General features: G+C 40.9%; 1 protein-coding gene across 4 annotated transcripts in view; it reads left to right on the forward strand.

Moving 5' to 3' along the window:
- Positions 1-23119, forward strand: part of LOC148010656 (secondary thiamine-phosphate synthase enzyme) — a 73047-nt gene that overhangs the window by 35354 nt on the left and 14574 nt on the right. For 3 of the 4 annotated variants that reach the window (XR_015689459.1, XM_087671335.1, XM_087671334.1), the window contains exon 7: positions 8602-8644. Coding sequence is in view for 3 of the 4 variants with exons in the window: in XM_087671335.1 (XP_087527461.1) it covers positions 8602-8644 (43 nt within the window). In the remaining variant the exon portion in view is untranslated. Of the gene's footprint in view, positions 1-8601; positions 8645-9288; positions 9334-23119 lie in introns of those variants that run through there. The other variant, XM_087671336.1, reaches the window with a different exon arrangement.

A 23119-nucleotide genomic window follows, 5' to 3' on the forward strand; every position in this document is an offset into this window, starting at 1 on the left:
TGGCTTGGGTGATGAAGTATGAGGAGATGGTTGCTGTCTTTTTGGTTGATGAATGACGGAGCAAAGATCAAAAGATAGCATCCACAACCTTCAACACTAAAAATCAACCATCCAAATGCCGACATTGCAAATGTGTTGGGCACGTTGTTGACCGATGCTATAAGAAAAAGGACAAAAAGTAGGACAAGCAACACACTCACTATATTGTTACTCATTTCTCATCTGAGAGTGAACTTGACAAGTCACCTACTACTTTTGATAAGGCTTTTAATGTCTTTGTACAATCATTGTCTTTAGGCAACAATGAACAAATACCATTTAGATATGCATTTGGAATTAGACACACTAGAAGAGAAGAGAATTCATAGAGAAGGATACAAGGCTACGAGCCTCATCTTTAGCTAGAAGAGCATCACGTTTATCGGTCGTTGACCCTACTGCATTTGCGACGGTATCAGCCTCTTAGGTATCTCATGCATCGTAGAGAACTGATGCTAGTCACACATCATCTATTCGATATGCATTTGGAATAGGAGCATTTGTTGGGTAAGTATCAATCGATCCTCCTAGGTGATAGTGCACTCTTGAGGTTGTTTGGGATCCACAAAAAAAAAGGGAAAGTTGATGCTACCGTTGCACGGTTCTTTTTTCACGATCACATGGCATTCAATGTTGCGAGGTTAGAATATTTTAAAGCAATGTGCAAAAAGATCGAGGAGTATGGCCCAACTTATACTCTTCCTCCATGAGGGACCTTGCATACTGCATTTCTTGAGAGGGAAAGGCAAGTGGTGGAGCAAGTAGCTAAGACAACAAGGCTTGCATGGCATTACTCATTGTAGATGGATGGAATGACTCACATAGAAGATCTATCCATGGGGTGGTTGCTTTCTCTTGAGGTGAGATGTACTTCATTTCATCTCATGATGCTTTAGGAACAGGAAAATCAGTTGATACACTTCCTATCGAGTGGGCAGATATAGTGGAGTTTATTTGCAGAGATCTTGTTGTGGGATTTGTTGTTGATGGTGAGCCCGCAAATAGGGCAACAGGTGTTGTTTTGTAGAATGTCTATTTGCATTTTACTCTCTCTTATTGCATGGCTCGCTGTTTAAACAACTTGCTAAAAGACATTGGAAGGTTGCCATGGATACAACCTATCATTGATAATGCAAATTTGATAGTGTCGTTTGTGCTGAATCATTAGTTCTTGCACCATGAGTTCAGCAAGAAGTCCAACAAAATGGTGCTAAAATATTCTAAAACTCGGTTTGCATTTAATTTTCTTATGTTGGGTCGATTGAGCACATGTAGTGGTGCTCTAAGGCAGCTCTTTATCAGTGATGAGTTTACTTCTTTGCCATTGGCTATCACTACTGCAAGGATAGAATGCAAAGTATTGGTAGAGAATCTTGTGTTTTGGGAGGATGTAAAGTGCATTGATGTTATGGTGCAGCCAATAATGCATTTGTTGAGGGTTGTGTATAGTATGCAGCCAATATGCATTTGTTGAGGATTGAAGGATTTAGAGCCTGATGTAGATAGCAGGTATGAGTCCATTCATGACTTGTGCATTGGTAGATGGAATTCCTACTATTCACCCTTACATACAATAGCGTGTGTTGGATTCAGAGTTTCAGGGTGGCAATCAGATGAAAGACGAAGAGGTGCAGGCTGGTTGGAGGACTATCCTGGAGAGAATGGTGTGTGATATTAATATGAGGGGAAAAATTAGAAATTAGCTAGTGCAGTATAGAGAGCTAGAGGGTTCTTTTGGCTGTCCAGATGCACTTGTGGACCATTTCAAGATTGGGGCAACATGATGGTGGGAGGATTTTGGTGTTGATGGGCCTGAGTTGCAGGATTTGGCCATTCACATACTTAGTCAGGCAATTTTTTCACCCAATATGTCGCCCTCAACTCCACGTTGCTTGTCGACAGCTCTTGCCAAACTTGTCACTTGCAAATGTACCTCCCTGTCCTATCAAACCTGCTGCCTATTGCCTGCTGTCAAATTGATCGCCCCCGATAGTCTAAGTTTTTTATTCCTGCTGCCCTGCCATGTCGAATTCAGCGGCCAACAATCAAACATTAAATTATTATTTCCTCCAAATGCTTATTTAACATTTAGACTTATAAATATCTTCTGTTTGTGTGCAACAGCCCTAATAAGCATTTAATTCGGGGATTTTACATCATATACAACTTTTTTCCAAATTTCTTTAAGAATTTTGGGGCTTTTGCCATAAATTCCCAAATCTCATAAACGATTTGGGGAATTTGCACACGATGCTCAGAAATTGCGTGGTTTTGTGCCAAAATTTGAGGCTTTTCACATTCAAGCTCAAATTTCACCAATTAAATTTGGGGCTTTTGTGAAATTTTCCCAAATTCATCAACGTTGAGGCCAATTACACCTTCTACATCGACATTTGCACACATAGGAGTGATTTTAGTTGTAAATTCTTCATCAACGCCATCAAAATTTCAAACTATTATGAGTTGTTGGTCTTTTCTTTGCTTCTTTTTGTGCTCCATCTACATTTGTACTTTGGATAGTAGTTGGTTACCAAAAACTAGTAATTTTAGTAAGCAATGATAGGGCAAAATGATTTGCTCAACATGCTTGGGGAGTTAGACAAATTGAATGGCACGAATTATCGCATATGAGCATACATGACGAAGCATGTTCTTGTTGCCAAGTAGCTTTGGGGTTATGTATGTGGTTTAGAAGTAAGGCCTGTAGGTTTGGCTACACAAAATGTCACAAGTTCTTCTAGGTCATCCACTATCATAGTGGATCTTCCGCTCCAGCTTCTCCTATTACTCCCATAGTAGATCAATTGAGATGGGATGAGTGTGATGCCCAAGCTCATTCTTTGATTGCACTTTCGTGCAAGAAACAGGTCACCCCACATATTTAGTTGTGTATAACGGCCAAGGATGCTTGGGATAAGCTTACTTTGTTGTATTAGGTGCGCAATGAGGCTTGTGTAGCCTATTAGGATAAGTAGTTCGAGATGGAGCACATGATAGAGGGTGATTCTATGGGTGCATACATTACACGTGTCAAAGACATTACGGAGCAGCTTGCTAATATTGATGAAATAATTCCCGATGCCTCACTTGTATCTATAGTCTTGGATGGTCTACCTGATACTTATCAAAGTTTTGTCACTACACTTTGTTTACTTGCAAAAGGAGATGCTAATACGTACACATTTGATGCGTTGGTATCACTATTGTTGCAAGAAGAGCAATCAAGGGTAAATCACTCTAATATAAGTATGGATAATCAAGCATTTGCAGCTAGCCATCGAAACAAAGGGAAGTTATGGCAGCCCTCAAGGCAAAGCAACTTCTTCTTCGGACTCTTCAAGTACCAAGAATGGCTATGCTAAGAAAAAGGGGTGCAATTATTGCAAGAAAAGGGATACTTATTGAGGAATGCAAAAAGAGGATAGTAAGTGAAAAGAAGAAGCATGAGTATTGCTGAAAATTCAGTAAATGCAAAGGATGTTGCTGCACATTTGGGAAGCTTGGACATTGGTTAGTCTTATGCTTGTGTTGTGTGTTGTTCGTATGATCCTTCTTCACATGAGTATGGTCTTTCAGTTGTTGAAAATTGCAGCACATGGTAATTGGACAACGACACTTCTAAGCACATAACGTCCTTTCGTGACTTGCTTGTATCATAGGCAAATATACAAAAGGGGGTATTTGTTATACTTGCAAACAATGCTTTGTATGTAATTCAAGGCATTGGTCAGATTCCCATTATTGTAGTGGATGGAAAAACTATCATGTTTGAAAAGGTCTTGCATATGCGAGGTATAAATAAAAATTTGCTTTTAGTTTCAGTCATTGCATGTGCTGGCTTTGTGGTTAAATTCCACATGGACCGATGTAGTGTCGATGATTGTAGAGTGATAGGGATAGTGTCCTCATTGTCATTGGTACTTTGTCCAATGGACTCTATTAGCTTGAATTATATGAGAGGAGAGCATCAAAGGATGTGTTACAGATGGATGCTTCCATTGTGAATGACAGTGAGTTATGACATGCTCAGTTTGGTCATCTTAATTATGGCAGTTTACTTTGCTAAAAAAGCAAAAATATGATGCTTGATCTCCCTCTGCTAAAAGCACATACTCACAACATATGTGAAGGTTATATGCTTGGCAAAATGCATTGTGCTTTGTTTCCCAAAGGTGGATCTATGCGTGCTGATTAGAAATTACAGCTTGTGCATAGTGATGCTTGTGGCTCCATGCGTGTCAAATCCATTGAAGGATACTTGTATGTTGTTACCTTCATTGATGATAGGACTCGTCATTGTTGGGCATATGATTTGTGCAAATCTGAAGTGTTTGCATGCTTTAGAACATTCTTGGCCTTGGCTGCAAATGGTAGTGGATGTAAGCTGATTGCACTATGTATCAATCGAGGGGGGAATATATGTCATGGGAGTTCAACTCCTTGGTTGAAAGGGGCATTATCCATTAGTGTACTACACCTTATACACCTCAACAAAATGGTGTGGCTGAAAGAAAAAATCGCACATTGATGGATATGGCATGTTATATGCTGTTGCACAATAAGATGCCCTCAAAGTTTTGGCTTGATGCTATCATGTGTGCAATGTATGTGCTGAATCGCAGCCCAACTAAAGCATTGGCTGAATATACACCTTATGAGGCTTGGAATGACTGGAAACCAGTGGTGTCACATATTTGTGTCTTTGGTTGTTTGGCATATGCTTTGGTGCCATGGCCGCAAAGGCATAAATTGGAAGACAAGCTGTCAAATGCATTTTTACTGGTTATAGTGTAAAAAGTAAAGAGCACCACTTGTACCAACCCTCCGCCAACAAGATTTTTGTTAGTAGAGATGTGGTATTAGTTGAACATGATCAATCCTTCATGGATTGCAAAAATCAGCCCATGTGGGGCCTATGGAAAAGTTTGACAGTTTGTTGCCTCTATTTCAGCAAAGTGCACCTAATTTTGGGCAATTTCAGTAACCTATTGAGGGTTTACAACAGCAAAATCAGCAGTAAACATGTGCTGAATCGCAGCTTGATTTTCAGCCCATTGATCAAGGCATTGCTGATTATGAAGTGCCTGATGAGAGGGCTGCTATTCGGGAAGCTAAAGCAGACCCTAGATGGCTGTTAGATACATTACAGGACAGCAAACAGCTTGTTCCACTTCTTGGTAGAACTAGAGTAATTGGTTGTTATGCACATGGTAACTTAGTTGCATACGCACTTGTAGCTATTGCATGCAATAAAGAACCTTTTTCTCTACAAGGTGGCACATGGGAGTTAGGTGACTTGCTTGCTGGCAAGGGTTCTATAGGCACCAAGTTGGTTTACAAATCAAAACACAGATTTGATGGTAGTATTGATCGTTACAAGGCATGTCTTGTTGCCAAAAGGTACGCCCAACAACATGGGATTGAGTATGATGTAACGTTTGCATCCACATCATGTATGACTATCATTCATAGTGCCATTGCTTTGGCTGGTCATTATGATTGGCATGTGCGTCAGTTGGATGTGAAGGTTACTTTTTTGAATGGTGATTTTCATGAGGTGGTTTATGTCACTCTTAACCTCCTAGCTTTGTTAAAAAAGGGTCAAAAAGTAAAGTGTGGCGTTTGCATAAGGTCCTCTATAGCTTAAATTAGGCACCTAGGGCATGGTATGAGAAGACACATGCATACTTGATTGCTCTTGGCTTCAGTAATTCACACACTGGAAGCACACTTTTATATTCACAAAGATGGGGATAGCCTCTTGATTCTCATTCTTTATGTGGATGACATGCTGTTGATTGGATCTCATGAGGCACATATTTCAGCCTTAAAAGCTAAATTGCAGCATGCGTTTGATTTGTTAGATCTTGATCACTTGTGCTACTATCTTGGCATATAGTTTACTGTAGTTGAGGGGGGCATTATTTTGTAGTAGTCTTACATTGGGTAGCTTCTTGAGCATTTTCAGATGCAAGACTACAAGCCTTTCTCTACTCCCGTTGAGATAGGCCACAATTTTACACTTGAGGATATAAAAGAACCTTTTGATGCTTCTCTTTATCAGCAAGCTGTTGGTTGTTTATTGTATTTGTGTAATACATGGTTGGATATTTAGTTTGGGGTTTCTCAGTTGGCACGCTTTATGCACAACCCTGCTACTACACATTGGCATGCAATTAAACATGTCTTTTGCCATTGCAAAGGCACTCGAACTCAAACATTGGGCCTTTTCTATCCTAAAGGCAGTTGTCTTTGCTAGCATGCTTTTTTAAACAGTGATTGGTTGTTTTGACACGAGTGTCCACTAGTGGTAATTGTTTCATGCTTGGTGATTCATGCATTTCTTGACTGAGCAAGAAGCAGTTTGTAGTGGCCACGTCTAGCTATGAAGCTGGATATAGGGCAGTGTTTGACGCTACATTGGAATGTGTATGTGGCTCAGACGTGTGTTGGTCGATCTTAGTGTGGGACAAAAGTCACCCACTCTTGTCTATATTGACAATTAGAGTGCCATGGTAGTTTCGAGACATCTAGTATTTCATGCTTGCACTAAGCACATTGAGGTGCATTTTCATTATGCTAGAGAGAGGCTCTATGTAGGGGAGATTGACTTCGTTTATGTCCCTACATAGGACAACTTGGGAGATGTGTTTACGAAAGCTCTCTCTAGAGAGAAGTTTGAAGCCTTTCGCAAGGCTCTAGGCTTGTTACGAGTTGGGGATTGATTTGCCTATTTCTTGAATACATTCATATCATTCACTTGAGGGGGGTTTGTTACACCTCTCATTTCTCCTACGTTCTAGTGTGAATGCTCCATTATCCACGAGCACTTTTTACCTTCTAGCTGGAGAAGGGTTTTTTTCCCCGTGTGAACATTTGTCAGTGGGTGTGGTACTTAGTACCTTAGGGATTGTACTTTCATATTCATTCTCACATAGTAGATGTGACCTTCCAACACTCTCTACTCTCTTGTTGTTCACTCGTTCACAGTGTGTGTGCGTGCGTGCACGTGTTGCTGAACCCTAACCTAACAGTGAGGCTGAGTACAGGGAAGCCTTCCACCGCAATAGTGGAATATGTATGGCTATGCACATTGTTGGCTGATCTATAGATATCTTTGGAGGGTCCTACATCCATTCTGTTTGACAGTCAGTGTGCTATTGCAATGGCATAGAATCTTGTGTTTCATGCTTGCACGAGACACATCGAGGTATATTATGTCATAGAGAGATGCTATGCAGGAGAGATCAGTTTGATGTATGTCCCTACACAAGAGAATGTTGCAGACATTTTCACCAAAGCACTTCCTCTTGAGAAGTTTGAGGCTTTTCGAAAGTCCTTGAACTTGCTACCCTTTGGTGATTGATCTCCCTATACTTCTACCACATTGGCATTGTAGGGGGGATGTTAGAATTTACCAATTCTATGGGTAGTGTCCAATGTTTTAGTTAGGTGGTTTATACTGCGAACACAACTATGTTGATAAGTTGTGTCACCATTTCTAGAGTTAACTACAATTAAGCTAGGGGTTTGGTCTACCTTACACATAAGGTTGTACTTTCACTCTTATCACTTTCAGTTCAGCAAGTACAATCTCACTTTCAGCTCACACTGTTTATTTACTGTCTACTCTCACTCTCTGTTTCTCTTTCCTCCATAGCTGGTCAGATCCAACAAGGTTGGCTAGTGGGGCTGTTGATTACTTCAGAAAACACCCTGCTTTTTGAACATTGAGAGTTGTTGATTGCCACAATGGGAATGATATGATCCCTTGGGTTTTGTTGCTCTTCCTCAGCATTTATCTCAGCATATTGTTTCTCCATTGTAGCTTGGATGGTCTTGTTTTTCTGACTCGATACACAAGTGAGCTCTGAGCACACACAACCCGTAGCAAAAAAGAGATAAGTTGGTCAAAACAGGAAAACACAAATTATTGTCCCCCAGTTGATAACCCAGATTTTGATATAGCACCTGCAGAAAAACGCACACATTGTTACACAGGAATTGCACATTGGACTGCAACAGTGTGCATGCAAAATGAGTGCAAGGGAGACAAATGCCTTGGAAAGCACACTGAGAGCTGCAGTCTGAAGAGCATATTCCTCATCCTCTTTGTAAGATAGCCACATTCCTGAAGGTCGTATAAGATCCCTGAAACAGGCCCTTGGAGGCCAAAGGGGCAATAACTGTCTCTCTCAAAGCCATTCTTTCTATATGCTTGACTGTTGTTGATAGGGCTATCCCATGATCATGGGACCCACTGTTGTCATGTGCTTGAATCCTTGAGCCTCATCTGATTTGATCTTAAAATATGAAACACAAGTGTTATTTCTGAGTTCATTCAATTTGATCTCAAATATAAACCTTGATTACCACTGGACGTTTATATATTAAGCAGAAAACAACAATTGTAATGGCTCCGATTATGCAGCAAGGCAAAAGCTGTAATAGACAGTTTTTGTTTTATTTGAAATGATTTGTAATATTAAATGATTGTGTACTTGAAGGCAATCATGCATAAGTTGATGCCTTTTCACTTCTCATGATATTCTATTAATGCAGGATTCCAATCACTAATGGGAAACTCAACCTTGGCACATGGCAGGTATGAAACTGCGATAATATGTTTTTTGAAAAGCTTTGAAAAGAAAACTAAATTCTGATGCAATCACTCACATTGTACAGTGTAGAAATTCTATTTGAAAAGTTACAAGTGGTGTGTATATGCTTGCTTAAAGTCTAAAAGTTGAACTTACAAATCAAGTAAAAGTTTTCTCTATGCTCTTCTCTGGCGTAATGTCTGTGGTTTCTCCAGTGAATGCAAGGCCTATGATAATTTTGCTACTTAAAGGTGGATATTGTAAAGACAACTATCGGGCTTAGTCATGCTTGGCTTCTATGACATTTTGTAGAACACATTCAAAGACCTATTGAGCACAGTACATTTTCCTTGGCTTCTATGGAGAAGTAATGTAATTCTCGTTATAATTGTATAATATTAAAGAAACCATTTTATAAATGCATGTGGAAACATTGGTCTGCACCATATTTTATTCCTTGTGTTACATGCACTCCTTGCAGCAGCTTTGTCACTTTTTGCCATCCATCTGAATGGATATTTAGTAGGATGTATGATTAGGCCAAATGTGTTTGATATACCAAAGAATATACTCTTAATTTCATCAACAACGAGAGTACAATTATTGATCGCAGCAGAACCTGAAAGTATTTTCATTGCTTTACATGCAGCAAAGGCACCGGATTCTCCCCTAAATATCTCCTAATTTATGGGGCACATCTAAAGATGGTGTTCTTTCCATCCACCTCCAGATTATATAATGTGCAGATCAAATGTTCTCTATGTTTCCTTGTGAGTCCTGCATCTAGCATGACTCGTTTCATTGTGCTAGTGAAGACACTTGAATTGTGGACCTTCTGAAAGCTCACATACCACAGTTGCTGAAATGAACCTGATGATTTTGAAGTGAATGAAGTGATATCTTACAGAATTGCATCATTTGTGGTGATCCCGAATATGCTCTCCATGTGTTGTGGATGTGATCTTTGTAGAATTGGAGTTTTTGGTGGTAACTTTCAAGATGCGGTTTGCATGGTGAATCTGCATAGTAAATATATGTGAATGTATTATCCTGTGGTGTTGTCCTGCTTGAATTGGAGTGGCTTGGCTGGGCTATGGTGGATAGGTGTCAAATTGTTCATCTGGTGTCCATATCTAGAGAACTGAGTAACATCCTGAACACACCATGCTTTGATATGCCCTTGGAATGCTAGGTTTCTAGAGGACTCTAGGGCCAGATGAGGACACTATGGGAGTCAAGCGTGCTGCGTGTCTAGTGTTGAAGGTAGGAATTATCAAAAGAGGGCATCAACCAAAATCAGGGCTACTACAAATTTAACATGCATGATGCATGTGGTATTGAAGGCAGGCTTCCTAACATCCTGCTGGGTAGCACTGTTATTTGGGGCTACACTTCCTTTGTGTAAGCCTTGTACTAAAAAATTAGCCCCATAGATCAAGCCTGGGGTGTTACACTATGTTTCTTTGGTTGTTCTGGTGTGGATGCTCACAATGCACACAAGCACTTTTTACTTTCTTGCTGGAGAAGGGATTTCCCCCCCTCGTGAACACTGCTTAAGGGATTAGTACTATAGTACCTTAGGATTGTACTTCCGTTCCATGATTTTCACATTGGCAGTGATGTTCCAACACACACACACACACAAACTCTCTTTTTTTTTTTCTCGTAACAGGTAATTGTATTAATTACGAAAAAGTACAAGATTACAAGATGCAGGATGGCTCTAGCCCATTGTGCAGAAACTCAGCTCTCTTTTAAGAAGGTCAGATAACTAAAAGAGTACAAAAGTCACGGCAAAGAAGCAGTAGAGATTTCCATATGCCAAGGGACCAAGTCCTCCTTGGAAAGGAGATCAATGTGCTGAGTAAGGTCCAACCACCAATGTTGGAGACCTTTCAACTTAGCAAGATGTGTCTGCATCCCAGATGTGGAATCAAAAACAAAAGCATTCCAAGGTGTCCAATTGTGCCAATAGCCCCAAAAATGGAGGAACAGAAATAGAATCTTTATATGTGGTTGTGCTGGAGTAGGGTATTTGCGCCGAGCAAAGACCCAAGCAAAGGGGTACGTCACTGCAGGGACGTGCCGACCACAGCCCACCAAATAGCAGACAACAATGACCAGATTTTCCATGCCAAAGGGCATGAAAGAAAGAGGTGGCGAGAAGATTTCGAACAAGTGAGGTAGAAACAAGGGCCATTGGAAATGCGGCGTTTTGCAAGTGCTGTAGCAAGAGCAGCCCACTGACCATGACATGCCAAGGGAAGACTTTACTTCTCTCTCACACACACACAGTGTGTGTGTGTGTTCATTGTTCACTGTTCACTATCAGTGTGTGTAGCTGAGCTGTTACCCAGCTGTGGTATTAGAGCTGGTTTGATTGGCCCTCGCTGCCATTGCTGCCATCTTCGAGTTCTCAAGCTGCCGCTGCTGCTGCCACTGTTGAGTTCTAGCTCACTTCCTCTTAGCTTGGTGGCCTTGTAGCAAAGCTGCCACTTAGCTTCAATGAGCTCAATTGGTCCCTGCGCTGGCCTCTGCTAGCCATCGTGCCACTGCTGCCCAATTAGCCACAGCTATGCCACTACCAGTCATACTTGACAGGTTGCTGCCTAGTTTGCCAGCTGTGCTAGGATTGCCGCTAGTTGGTGTTGCTCCCAGCACTAGTGCCCCCATTGAATGTGGCTCACCTTCAGCTATCATGCTGCTCCACCTCCTGTCTGTGACAGCTGCCATGTGTTGCCACTTTGATGCTGTCTTCTCAGTGCCATCCTGGCTGTTGCTCGTTGCCCAGCACTGCTTGACTTCTGTGTGCTGTCTCTGCCCAATACAGGCAACTGCCACCTCCAGCATCGTCGTTGTCTACCTCGCCAACTTCAACTGCCACGGTTGTGTATTATAGGTTGACTATCTTTTGGCTGCCACCAGCTATGGTTGCAGCTCTGCCTATCTAGCACTGCCACATGTCCTGCACCTCCCACACCATCAGGATCTGCCCAGGCCATTGCCTTTGCAACTCCATCTCCAACTGCAGACATCTGACTCCACCTCAGTCCAGTAGCTGCCATACTTCATTGCTGGCGCTCTTAGCACTGTACAGCTTTGACATTGGCAAGGTATCGCAGACAATTGGCTACATGACCAAAGAATTTGTCTTGAAATTTGGGGCTTTTCACCTTTTGCCCTCAATTTCACCACAGAAATTGGGGCTTTTTGTAGATCTATTGAAAATCACTGCATTTTAGCTTCAATTTATAAGTTTTTTAGTTTTGACAGTAGGGTTCGGGTTTCATATAACGGTTAAGCCATTTAGGGCTAGGATTTACTATAGAAAGGCACTTTGTGCAGCATTAGTACACAAGTGCAGTATTTTTCATTGTGGTCACCTTGAGTGTCATACTCTTTTTCAATCATTAAACATGGCTTCTGATTTTGTGATCGAGCTTCATTGTGCATTGATTGATTCTTGCATTGCCTTTCATTCTCTATTAATTAATGGCATAGTTACTCTCCACACCTAGGCCAACAGTTGTATTAGAGCCACTTACCTCCATCCCTATCCCTTGTGACTATCTTGCTTGTAGCCATTGCCATGGAGAGCCACACCTTGGCCAGCTGCCATATGAGCGATTGTTGCTGTGTCAGCTGAAGTCTTCTTGGCGATTGCTCTTTGTGCCACCATCTTTGTCTATACGTTGCCAATCCTCCCCAATTGCATGCCTTTAATTGTCTCTACCAACCTGCAATTGTTGCTGTTACCGATTGAAGGCTCTTGCTATAGTGCCGTTCTCTACTCAGTTTTATGCAGCCAGCAGTACCGCCCTGGTCTGTTGCTCCTGCTTCTGCAGCTACAAGTCTTGTGTGCATCGACTGTTGAGAAACATCATCAGCCTATGTAGGCCATCTAACTACTCTCCCTGTAGCACCAACGTGCATGCTGCCTCAACTCTAGTGATCTACCACACAACCTGGTTGAGACTTGCATGTTGCCCCTTGTGTGCCACGCTCATCACGCTCACAAAAAGTTTCTCTTCAAAGGTTTCAACAATCCTGTTAAAAACATTATTCTATTCCTTTTTCCTATTCTTCAAGCCCTTGGTCACATACTCTTTCCCTCCCAAGTACAAATTGAGCTAGATTTGGGGCTTTTTATAAAGTTCACCCAATCCGTTTCAGATTTCATAAAAAATTTGGGGATTTTCATCACATTTTCCGATTTCTTTATCGAATTTAAGAAATCTGACATTGCTAATCGACAAATTTGGCATTGAATTGGCCAAAATTTGCCCAAATTCATTGATAAATTTGTGGCTTTTGGAAAAATTCATCAAAATTGAGGCTTAATTCAGCTTTAGGCGTGACGTTTGGGCAAATTTCATCCAATTTCTCTTCAATTTTTGAGTAGAAATTTGGGGCTTTAGCCTCAAATCACTTTTTTTGGTTCTGATGCACAAAAAATCATCATCATGACATAGTCTAAGTATATTGGACAGCTTCTTTAGTGCTTTCAAGGATTGCAAGCTTTTATCTACTCCCTTGGAGCCTGGTTTTAGAGTCAATTTTGATGATGATAATGGATCATTTGACACTACTTAATATTAGTAGGATGTTGGATGCTTGATTTAATTATGTCACATGGGGCCTAATCTTTAGTTTGCTCTCTCCCAATTGAGTAAGTTGTGAGGTTGAGTATAGAGCAACGTTTACAGCCACAATGGAGTGTGTTTGGCTCAGTAAGTTACTTGTAGATCTTCATGTGCTCTAGATGGTGTGGATACTTATATACATTGATAGCTAGAGTTCTTTGGCCATTGTGTAGAACCCAATGTTTCATGCTTGCTCAAAGCATATAGAAGTTCATTACCATTATGTTCATTAGTAGATGTCAGTTGGAGATATACAATTGTTTTACGTATCCATTGAAGACAATTTGGTAGATCTTTTTACAATGGCTCTTCCTCGACCAAAGTTTTAGGCTTTTTAGTAAGCCTTGAGCTTGATTTCATTTGTTCCATGATCTATCATGCTTTGTATTGTCATAGGTTGCTATATCCACTTGGATGAAATTTGTGCAACCACGACCTTATATTACATTTTTAATTTCTAGGATTTTATTATAGTTCCTAGACCAGTTTGCCCATTTCATGGAGGGGGGTTTGTAGGCCATCTCATGGGCTATGCATTGATGCCCATTGATCCATGATCTGGGATTCCTGGGCGTTTAAATTGTCATTGAACACAGTTGTTGCCCATGTTGCCCTAGACCTTGAGTGGCACTAGGGTCAGGGTTTCATATAATGATTAAGCCATTTAGGGTTAGAACTAGGTGCTCCGCACCTAGTTTCCTTCAAGCGTTACGCGCCAGCTTAAATCACCAAACTTTGAAGCACCATTGTTACTATTGGTTAATACATTTCTCTTGGCACTTCGTGTTGGTGTTGTCTCAATGCTTTGCATTGAAGCTCAAACTTTGAAGCACCATTGTTACTATTGGTTAATACATTTCTCTTGGCACTTCGTGTTGGTGTTGTCTCAATGCTTTGCATTGAAGCTCAAAGCACCAATGTTTGTGTCCTAATGCATGTTTTATATACTTGTACACCATCACACACAGAGAGAGAGAGAGAGAGAGAGAGAGAGAGAGAGAGAGAGAGATTTACGAAAAAAAAAGAGAGAGAGAGAGAGAGGTGCCGTCTTTGCGTTCAGATTGTTCTTACCTATTCCATTTTCTTAGATGGACAGCCATGTGGTATATATGGCGTACTCGCAATGCCGTTATTTTTGATTCAACATCGGGCATCCATGGGCATGTGGCCCGTGTGCATGGATTAGTGTTATTGCAAATCTCTTCTATGATGTCAGCTGACTTGGTTCTTCCGGATATTGCTGCTCCTTGGCTAGCGATTGTTCGCTCTACTCCAATTGTTCCTTCTGCGTGATTTATTAGTGCTATTCATGTAATAGGTTGTTCTGAGAGCCTGTAGGCCTCATGTAAATATTAGATAAAGAGAGAATGTGAGGGACAGAGTATGTTGACCTGATGGTCTGATGTAATAGAAAGTAAGAGATACAAAGAGAATGTTGACTTGATGGTCTGATGTAAATATTTACTGCTTAATTCAATTATCTTCACGAAAAAAAAGAGAGAGAGAGGGGGGGGGGGGGGGGGTCCTATTATAAATGGATTACCCTTAGCGATGGGTTAAGAAAGAAGTTTTGTACCTTAGCTTTCTAGTATCTAAGGGATTTATCCTAAGCTCCTAAAATACTTCTAATGGGCAAAGAAGTCTATACACCTTATAGTGCATTCATCTTTAAATGAGGCTTGTCTATCACATGGAGTACATATTCCCTACTATATAAGCATATATCAATATATAATCTGTACTATATAAGCATTATTATTTCAACATATGTCGATATATAATCTCCACTATATAAGTCTTTTCTACACCATGAAGCACATTACATTTGTAAAGATTAAATAACAAACACACATGGATAAATGCCCTAGGAAAATAGCTTTATGTTGACAAATGTGCATGCTACAAAATTCATGAACCATGGTACTATCAAAATGTTGCGCTAGCATATTAGATATTTTTATATAACAACAAACATTATGTTTTACATATAATAATCAATACTTGTTTTGTTAAAATTACAATTTACTTTAACGCCATTATACATAAGGTCGGGTAGTTTTATTTTATGGCTTTCAAACTATTCTCTAACCTAGAAATATTGGAAACCCTTCATTTTGGGTTGTTTTACTATCATTAGAGTTGCTACAATTATTAAGACATAATATTAAAACCAACATAATCTTAAATTATGTTAATATAATAGTTCTACATTAACACACCTATTATATACATATTACAATATTACTCATGATGATATAATTTGTTTTATAAATATCAATAATGTAACAAAGTAACATTTATATTAATTTAATATCCTAATAAAAATTTGATGTACATTAATCCATTTTGTTATATAAAAAAACTGTTACATTTAAAAATATATGTTTAACTAACGTTTATATTAGAATGTTGTAAATGTAATAGAATAACATTTATTAATAATTAATAACATCCTTTTAATAAGAATAAACATTTAATATATTTAAATAATACATAATACAGTAAAGGTTAGTTATTAAATTGTATTGATAAAAGTTAGTAAGCATACGATAATGCATTTATCAATAATTATTATATTACATATCAATATTAATAATAATCTTTGGTAATAAAATATTAAATGGATAATATATATTTCTAATTTTGATTATGTCTTTAATCAATATATACATCGTATAATTACATTGTTGATATTTATAATCATTATTATATCACTTTTACTAAACATAGTCGTATATTTAATTGATATTCATAAAGTCTTGTTATTAAATGTTTTAACTTTATCATTAAATATGATTTGTTTTGTAATAATTATAATAAATATAATTAATAACATTTTAATTTCACCTCTCCTACCCGCCCTTGTTGCCTGGTGTGTGCCTTCTTAGCCACTCTTGCATGTTGCCTTGCCTTGCCAACTCATGAGTCATGATCACTCCACTTGCCTAAGAGCCTTAGCTACCTCGTGCATGCGTTCCTGGCCACTCTTCCCCTCCGTCTCACCTTGTCAACTCTTGACCATCCTACTTGCCTAGGAGAGCGATAGTAGTCTCATATATATAGACTCTCGCACAATGTGCTCTTCAACTTGTTGAGAAAGAAAGAATGAAAAATATATTAAAGTTTGCATAGGCGTGCACACACACACACACACACACACACACACACACACACACAGGACTATCGCACAATGTGCTGTTCAACTTGTTGAGAAAAAAAGAATGAAAAATATATTAAAGTTTGCATAGGCGTGCACACAGAGAGAGAGAGAGAGAGAGAGAGAGAGAGAGAGAGAGAGAGAGAGAGAGAGAGTGTTTTGCACCTGTTGTGGACTGGCCGCCCTGTGCCTTCTCGTCTGTCTGCCAACCCTGTTGCCTGACTGCCCTGCGTTTTATTGCTCCTGTCCATTTGTCTTCAAGCTGCTGTTGTGGATCTTGCGCCTTTTGCATGGGGTGTCACCCTGTAACCCTGCGATCTGGCAGCAGAGAGAGAAGCTGGTGGGTGCTGTTCAGGTGATGACCTGCAGATAGATTGAAGGGCAGGCCTGCACAGCTCTAAATAGGTGGATGTGACCTTGGAGCAGTCTTCTTTCATGGTGCACCTGCATTATGAGAGGACACACTCTGTGTTCTTGGCAGTAGCACTGCTATTCTCAGTTCTGGTCAGATCTGTGTGTATTACAGACTTGACCTTCAGTCCTCTGTCTGTTCTGTCCTTCAAACCCCCTGCAGTAAGATCGAAAGGCACACAGACGTGCAGGTTTCTGACACAGCAGACATAGATCTATGATACAGCAGATGTGCAACCTCAGCAGTGAGAGAGAGAAGCACACAGGTGTGCAGATTTCTAACACAGCAGACAAAGATCTGTGATACATGAGAGAGAGAGAGAGAGAGAGAGAGAGAGAGAGAGAGAGAGAGGGGGAGGGGGGGGAGGGAGGGACACAGACTGATGGAGACCTCCTGTGGCATCAATATGGATTTTCTTGATTAGCACTTGGCTAGGGTAGAAGGTAAAGAGGATTTGGATTCAGATGAGGAGTCCCAGGGTGAGGACATCCCTGAAGATGCTGAAAACGATGAAGTGGGCAAACGTTGTAAGATAGAGAATGAACCTACGAATATGATTGTTTTAGGACCCCCGCAGCAAGGCGGTTGCCCTCCTTTGCAGGAGCAAGGAGGTTGCCCTCCTTTGCAGGAGCAAGGGGACAAGTATGAGGGTGACACTTCTCAGTAGGCCGTGTGTACCTGTTCCTCGCGGACTGAGCAGACTCTTCAATATATACTTGCTAGTGCAAATAATCTCATGCATGACTATGCCCATGCAAATGATGGAAAAACAAGCTCTTTGCCAGATGGTGATCTTGTGGTAGCCGTCATGGGACAGAAATTGTATTGCAGCAGATTGCTGCCTTCCATGAGAGGGAAGCCATCTTTTATTTTACAGGAAGGGTTCCTTTGATTCCCCGCATATAGAGCGTGGCTGCAATCCATGCTTTTGACTGATGATGCAAGTCAAACTGATGCTTCGGAGCAATTGCAAGCCCCTTTTGTAGAGGAGATTTATGATGGCCTTAAGGGGTTTTTTGAGATTCTCTTTTGTTCTTCAGATACTTGAGTACACATAATGCAGGGTATCCCTCTATTTTTGGATGGTCAGTTGGTTCATGCCATCTCATGGAGTCCCATAGAGGAATTTCAGGATATCCTTAGGCAGGCATGCCCAATTTGGGTGGAAGTGTTTAATTTCCCTTCTCACCTTTGACTGCTTTTTCCTCTTGTATTGAGATCTCTAGGTCAAGTCTTAGTGGAGCCCCATTTAGCCTCCCGGAACAGAAACAAAGCTTGCTTGCTGTGGGACACATGCAAACCTTGTTGAGCTGAAACACGCTTTACAGCTGATTAGCATTTTTAAACAGCCCCAAAATATGCTTAATTAATGAAAAACACAAATATGGTGCACAGTTTGAGAGATTTTGAGTGGTCCCCCAAAACCCTAAATTTTTTGGAGCACCCTTCAGTATGTATAAATAGACAGGCTTCTCACCATTCAGCCTGATCCTTTTGTGCAGGTTTCTTACTTTGTCGTGAAAAATTCAGCCATCAGCCACCTACCATTTGCTATCCAACCATCATGGGCTGCAGCCCATCACTATCTAGCCCTAAGTGATGTGTTTTCAGCCATCGTCCTACTATTTGGAGGTCTCTATCTGTTGCATCATTAGCATCTAATTAGCCTGCGTTTTTTAGCATCTGGTACCAGGTGACATGTTGCTGCCATCTCTTCCACTGGGCGACTACTGCAGTACTGGTGTTTTTGTTGTCCAACAGGGCATCTACATCAGCAAACACCTCTCATGTTGTCTTTGCCTTGGCACTCTCTTATCTCCAACTAGTGGTTACTGCACTTGGGATATGTTCGCGATGGACGTCACTCTCGGACACTGCATTGCTCTGCCCTTGGGCATTTTGTATATTCTTACATTCATTTATAGCATTCATTCACTTCGGAGTTTCTTCTCTCTGTGTTTGTGTTTGAGTTTTGCGTTTTGCATTTAGGGTTTGAGTTTTGCTGGTCTGCGTTTGAGTCTCATGTTTTAGTCTTGGTCATACATGTTGTGTTTTCTCAGTGCAAACCCTAGCATATCTTCACATCGTATTAGAGTTGGTGCTATTCTAAAGAGTATCCCGCAATGATTATGGAAGCTAGTCTTTGTGTGAGACTCACATGCTACTCGATTCTAACTCAATAATGTCTCAGGCATCTTCTTCTTCGGATCCTATGATGCCCTATTAGGCTTCTCCATCATTGGAGGCTATAAAAAGGCATTATGGTCTTTAGGAGGAGATAGATACACCTTCATCTTTACCATCTTCTTCTTCTCGTTTTGATGATCTTACAGATGAAGAGTTTGAGGAGTACTTGTGTATCACGTACAGTTCAGTTTACACTCCTCTAATGAGTGCTACTACTCCATATGGACCGATTGGTGTGAGAATGGTCATCTCTCTGATCTTGGAGGAACTATGACATTCGACATGTTTGGCGATCCATCTCCTTTATCTCCTCTAGGCCTTGTGTGAAGTTCATATAACCCTTTTGAGTCGTATGAGCCAAAACCTTCTCTTGTTTCTTCTTTTGTTGTGCAGGATCTACATGATTTTCAGTATGCTAACTTTAATAGAGAAGGCTCTTGAAGCAGATTTCCTTCATTCGTCACGTATATTCTTACCATTTGTTTCATTTGAGCAAGTAAACTACACTTTTCAACAAACTCCCATCCCACCACTATCTTCTCCACATTCTGATCTACGCACATATTCATTTCAAAATCTTGGATTACATTTCATGTCTACTCAAAGTACACTAGGGATTGGATTTTCCATCTTAGCTCTAAGCATCTTCTCATTCAGCATCCCACTATCTACCTACCCTATATTTACTCCACCTCTTGGTACATCATTAGGGGGAATGCCACCCTTTAATACTGTATCTTCCACCTATCCCCGCTTTACCACATCCTTACACCTTGGAACGATTGTGATAGGTATCCCCCTCACTATCCCGGGATACTCACAAACCCCTTGCACGACCTTTCAGACGCAATATCTATCGTTTGCTTATGGATTGCTGTTGCACATCCCTTGGGTCACTCTTACACAGGGATTTCCATCCTTTGCTCCCTATGTTCCTATCTGTCAACCTTGGGCTTCACAGGTGGTTACCATGCCCATACCTAGTTTTCGCTTGCCCACATTTGGATCCTCTATGTACACTTCTCGTATGCATAGTGGGTACTCTGGGATTCCTTTTGAAGCGTGCTCCCCTCCCCCACCCTATCCCCCAATTTACCCTACCCCCATTACACACCTTCTCCATCTCCTAGCACTACCACTCCTATTGTAATAGCCAAAAATGCCTTCACAGATAAGACACATTTCAAGAGGTCGAATTTTACCGCTTAGTTGAACTTCATGCAACGAGTGTTTGAATCTCAAGGACTTTGGGATCTCGTCGTTGGTATTGAAGACCCTTGAGTAGCTCACCTTGATCACATCTGTTAATGGAGAGTCCACAATGCCACAGCTAATGTTGAGTTAATGTAGGGGTTGCTTCCTGAATTCCACTCTCAATTACAGCATGGGTCAACTTGTACTGTTTTGTGATATGTTTGGTGTACCATCCCTACTCCTGTCTTCTGGGTCATTGTTACTTAATTGGCCGCTACCCCTAAAATTAACTTTCCATTAAAAAGAAAGAAAGAAAGAAAAGTTCAATGTGGTTCCATCCACCTTTGTAGGGCTTGGTAGGCCATTGGGCAGCCGACGAGTACCCTTTGTTCGATGCCTTGTCCTCTCTGGGGTGATTACTTGGACTTCCTTGGTAAGATAACCATCGCGTATGTAGTCTTGGTAGGCCACATTGGGCAGCTGTTGTGCACCCTTTGTTTGATGCCTTGGTTGCTTTGGGATGGGACGCCTTGGGGTAAACATTGCAGGCTTTTCCTTTTAGGCTCAGTCTTGGGCTTGAGAGGGGAATGTTAATCTAAAACATGCTTTACAACTGATTAGCATTTTTAAACAATCCTAAAATACACTTAATTAACGAAAAACACAAAATTGGTGCGTGGTTCGAGAGAGTTTCAATGGTCCCCCAAAACCCTAATTTTTTGTGTCACCCTTCTTCAATGTCTATAAATAGGCAAGCTGCCCATCGTTTAGCTTGATCCTTTTGTGTAGGTTTCTCACTCTACTGTGCAGATTTCAACCATCAGTCACCTACCATCTATTGTCCAACCATCACCAACTGCAGCCCATCCCTATCTAGCCCTAGGCGACCTATTTTCAGCCATTCCCTTGTTGTTTGGAGGTCTCCATCTACTGTGTCGTCATCATAGCATGTGATGAGCGTGCGTTTTCAGCATCTGGTACCAAGTGACAGGTTGTTGCCATTTCTACTACCGGGCGATTGTTGCAGCACCTGTTGTTGTGGCATGACAATTCTTTGCCTCAGCACTCTCTCATCTTCGATTGGTGGTTATTGCACTTGGGATCTATCTCTAGTGGATGTCACTTGTCAACATTGCATTGCTTTGCCGTTGGGCATTCTGTACACTCTTACATTCAATTGCAGCATTCATTCACTTCAGAGTTTCTTCTCTCTATGTTTATCTCTGTGTTTGCGTTTTGCGTTTCGCGTTTAGGATCTAAGTTTTGCTTGTCTCTGTCCGAGTCTTCGTGTTTCAGTCTTTGTCGTACATGCTGTATTTCCTTAGTATAAACCCTAATATATCTTCACAAACCTCGGCCCAATAAAATTTGCATTGAGGATCCGGGATTAAATACATTGGTCTTTGAGAAAATGGGGAACTTTTGTAGGACATGGTTTTAAATGTGGCTAGTTGGGTCATATTGTCTTTGAATGTGATCATGCTCTTGAGGGTGTGCAATGTGGTTTGGATGTTGAGGTGGATATGTAGGAGTGTGAACCCCAAGTTGTGCTGCAGCACTCCACTCCTCTCCTCGCACCTTTGAGGCAACACACAAATCCTAATAGAACATGCTCAATAGGAAGCTCTTTCAGTTCCTACGCATTTGGCTTATGATAATATCACGGCTGGTAAAGGTGCTACAAACTCTACTTTGAGGTTTGATGTTCGTGAAAGGTTGTTACCCTCCCAAGATGCATTCCGTGCTCAGCAACATCAAATTTCCCCTTGTACATTGATTGCTGGATTGCAGAAGGCGGATGTTGTGTTCCATGCCTCGTCAGGGGCTTGTTATGGGTGATTTTAATGTTTATGTGGCTATGGAACAAGTGATTTCGCCTCACTCTGTTATGGATGGCCTGGAGTGTCAAGCATAGGATGCTATGGCTGCCTTGGCTTTGAAACAATATATGTGGTCGTGGTTACATCCTCACATGTCAAGTTTTACATACTGATGCCTTCAACATTCGGAGACCTGGGCCAATAGACTGGATAGAATGAACATTTGCCAGAGTGATTCCTTCCTTTCAGCAGAGATTGACATGTGGGTGGAGATGCATCACGTTCTTTCTGACCATTATACCTTGGTTTTGGACATGACTCATCGGCCGGTGCATGCCTTCAAGGCTCTTCTTGCCCGCTTGCCTTTGGAGCAGTCAAGGCTCTTCAATCAGTCTTTTCTTTTGAATGATTAGTTTTTTGAGTACATGCAGCAGTTGATTGGTGAGTTTAGCACGTAGGTTCTGTCTAGGGGCATTAATGCATGTTGTGTTTTTAGGGATAATGCACGTGCCTTGTCCAAACAATATGGTATTTAGCATGCCTTAGCTTTTCGTGCTGAATTGCAGTATTTGAACTCTTTGTTGGGACATTCGCTCAATTCGCAATAGGTTGGGAACAACTCTGATGGTTTGGCCACATTTTTCAAAGGGTTGAAAGGCAGAGTTCAAGCTCTACAAGAGGAAGAATATGCTAAGTTCAAATTGCTAGCTCGTGTGGATCCTTTGCATGATAATAATTGCCAGGCTCATCACTTTTTTGCTCTTTTGCGTTAGAAATATACCCAAGAAAATATTGTGTGATTGATAAACGAGCAAGGGGAAATGGTTGTTGAGTCCTCATCCATCATTTAGATGTGCCTTGAATACTACAAATCCTTGTTGGGTTTGTAGGAAGTTTTTTTGATTTAATTCTTTCGACTCGAAGATACATTTGTGACTTGGTTCGAAATCAAGTAAAGCTTGAATTGAGGGATTTGATGGAAGCAGATATCATATGGGAAGAAGTGGGAAAAATATTGTGCCATTTATCTCGTAGGAGAAGCCCGGGTTGGGATGGCCTCCCTAATG

Source organism: Lygodium microphyllum, chromosome 29, assembly GCF_053477565.2.
Source record: "Lygodium microphyllum isolate KBCC chromosome 29, Lygodium_microphyllum_v1.1.10, whole genome shotgun sequence".
Lineage (NCBI taxonomy): Eukaryota > Viridiplantae > Streptophyta > Polypodiopsida > Schizaeales > Lygodiaceae > Lygodium > Lygodium microphyllum.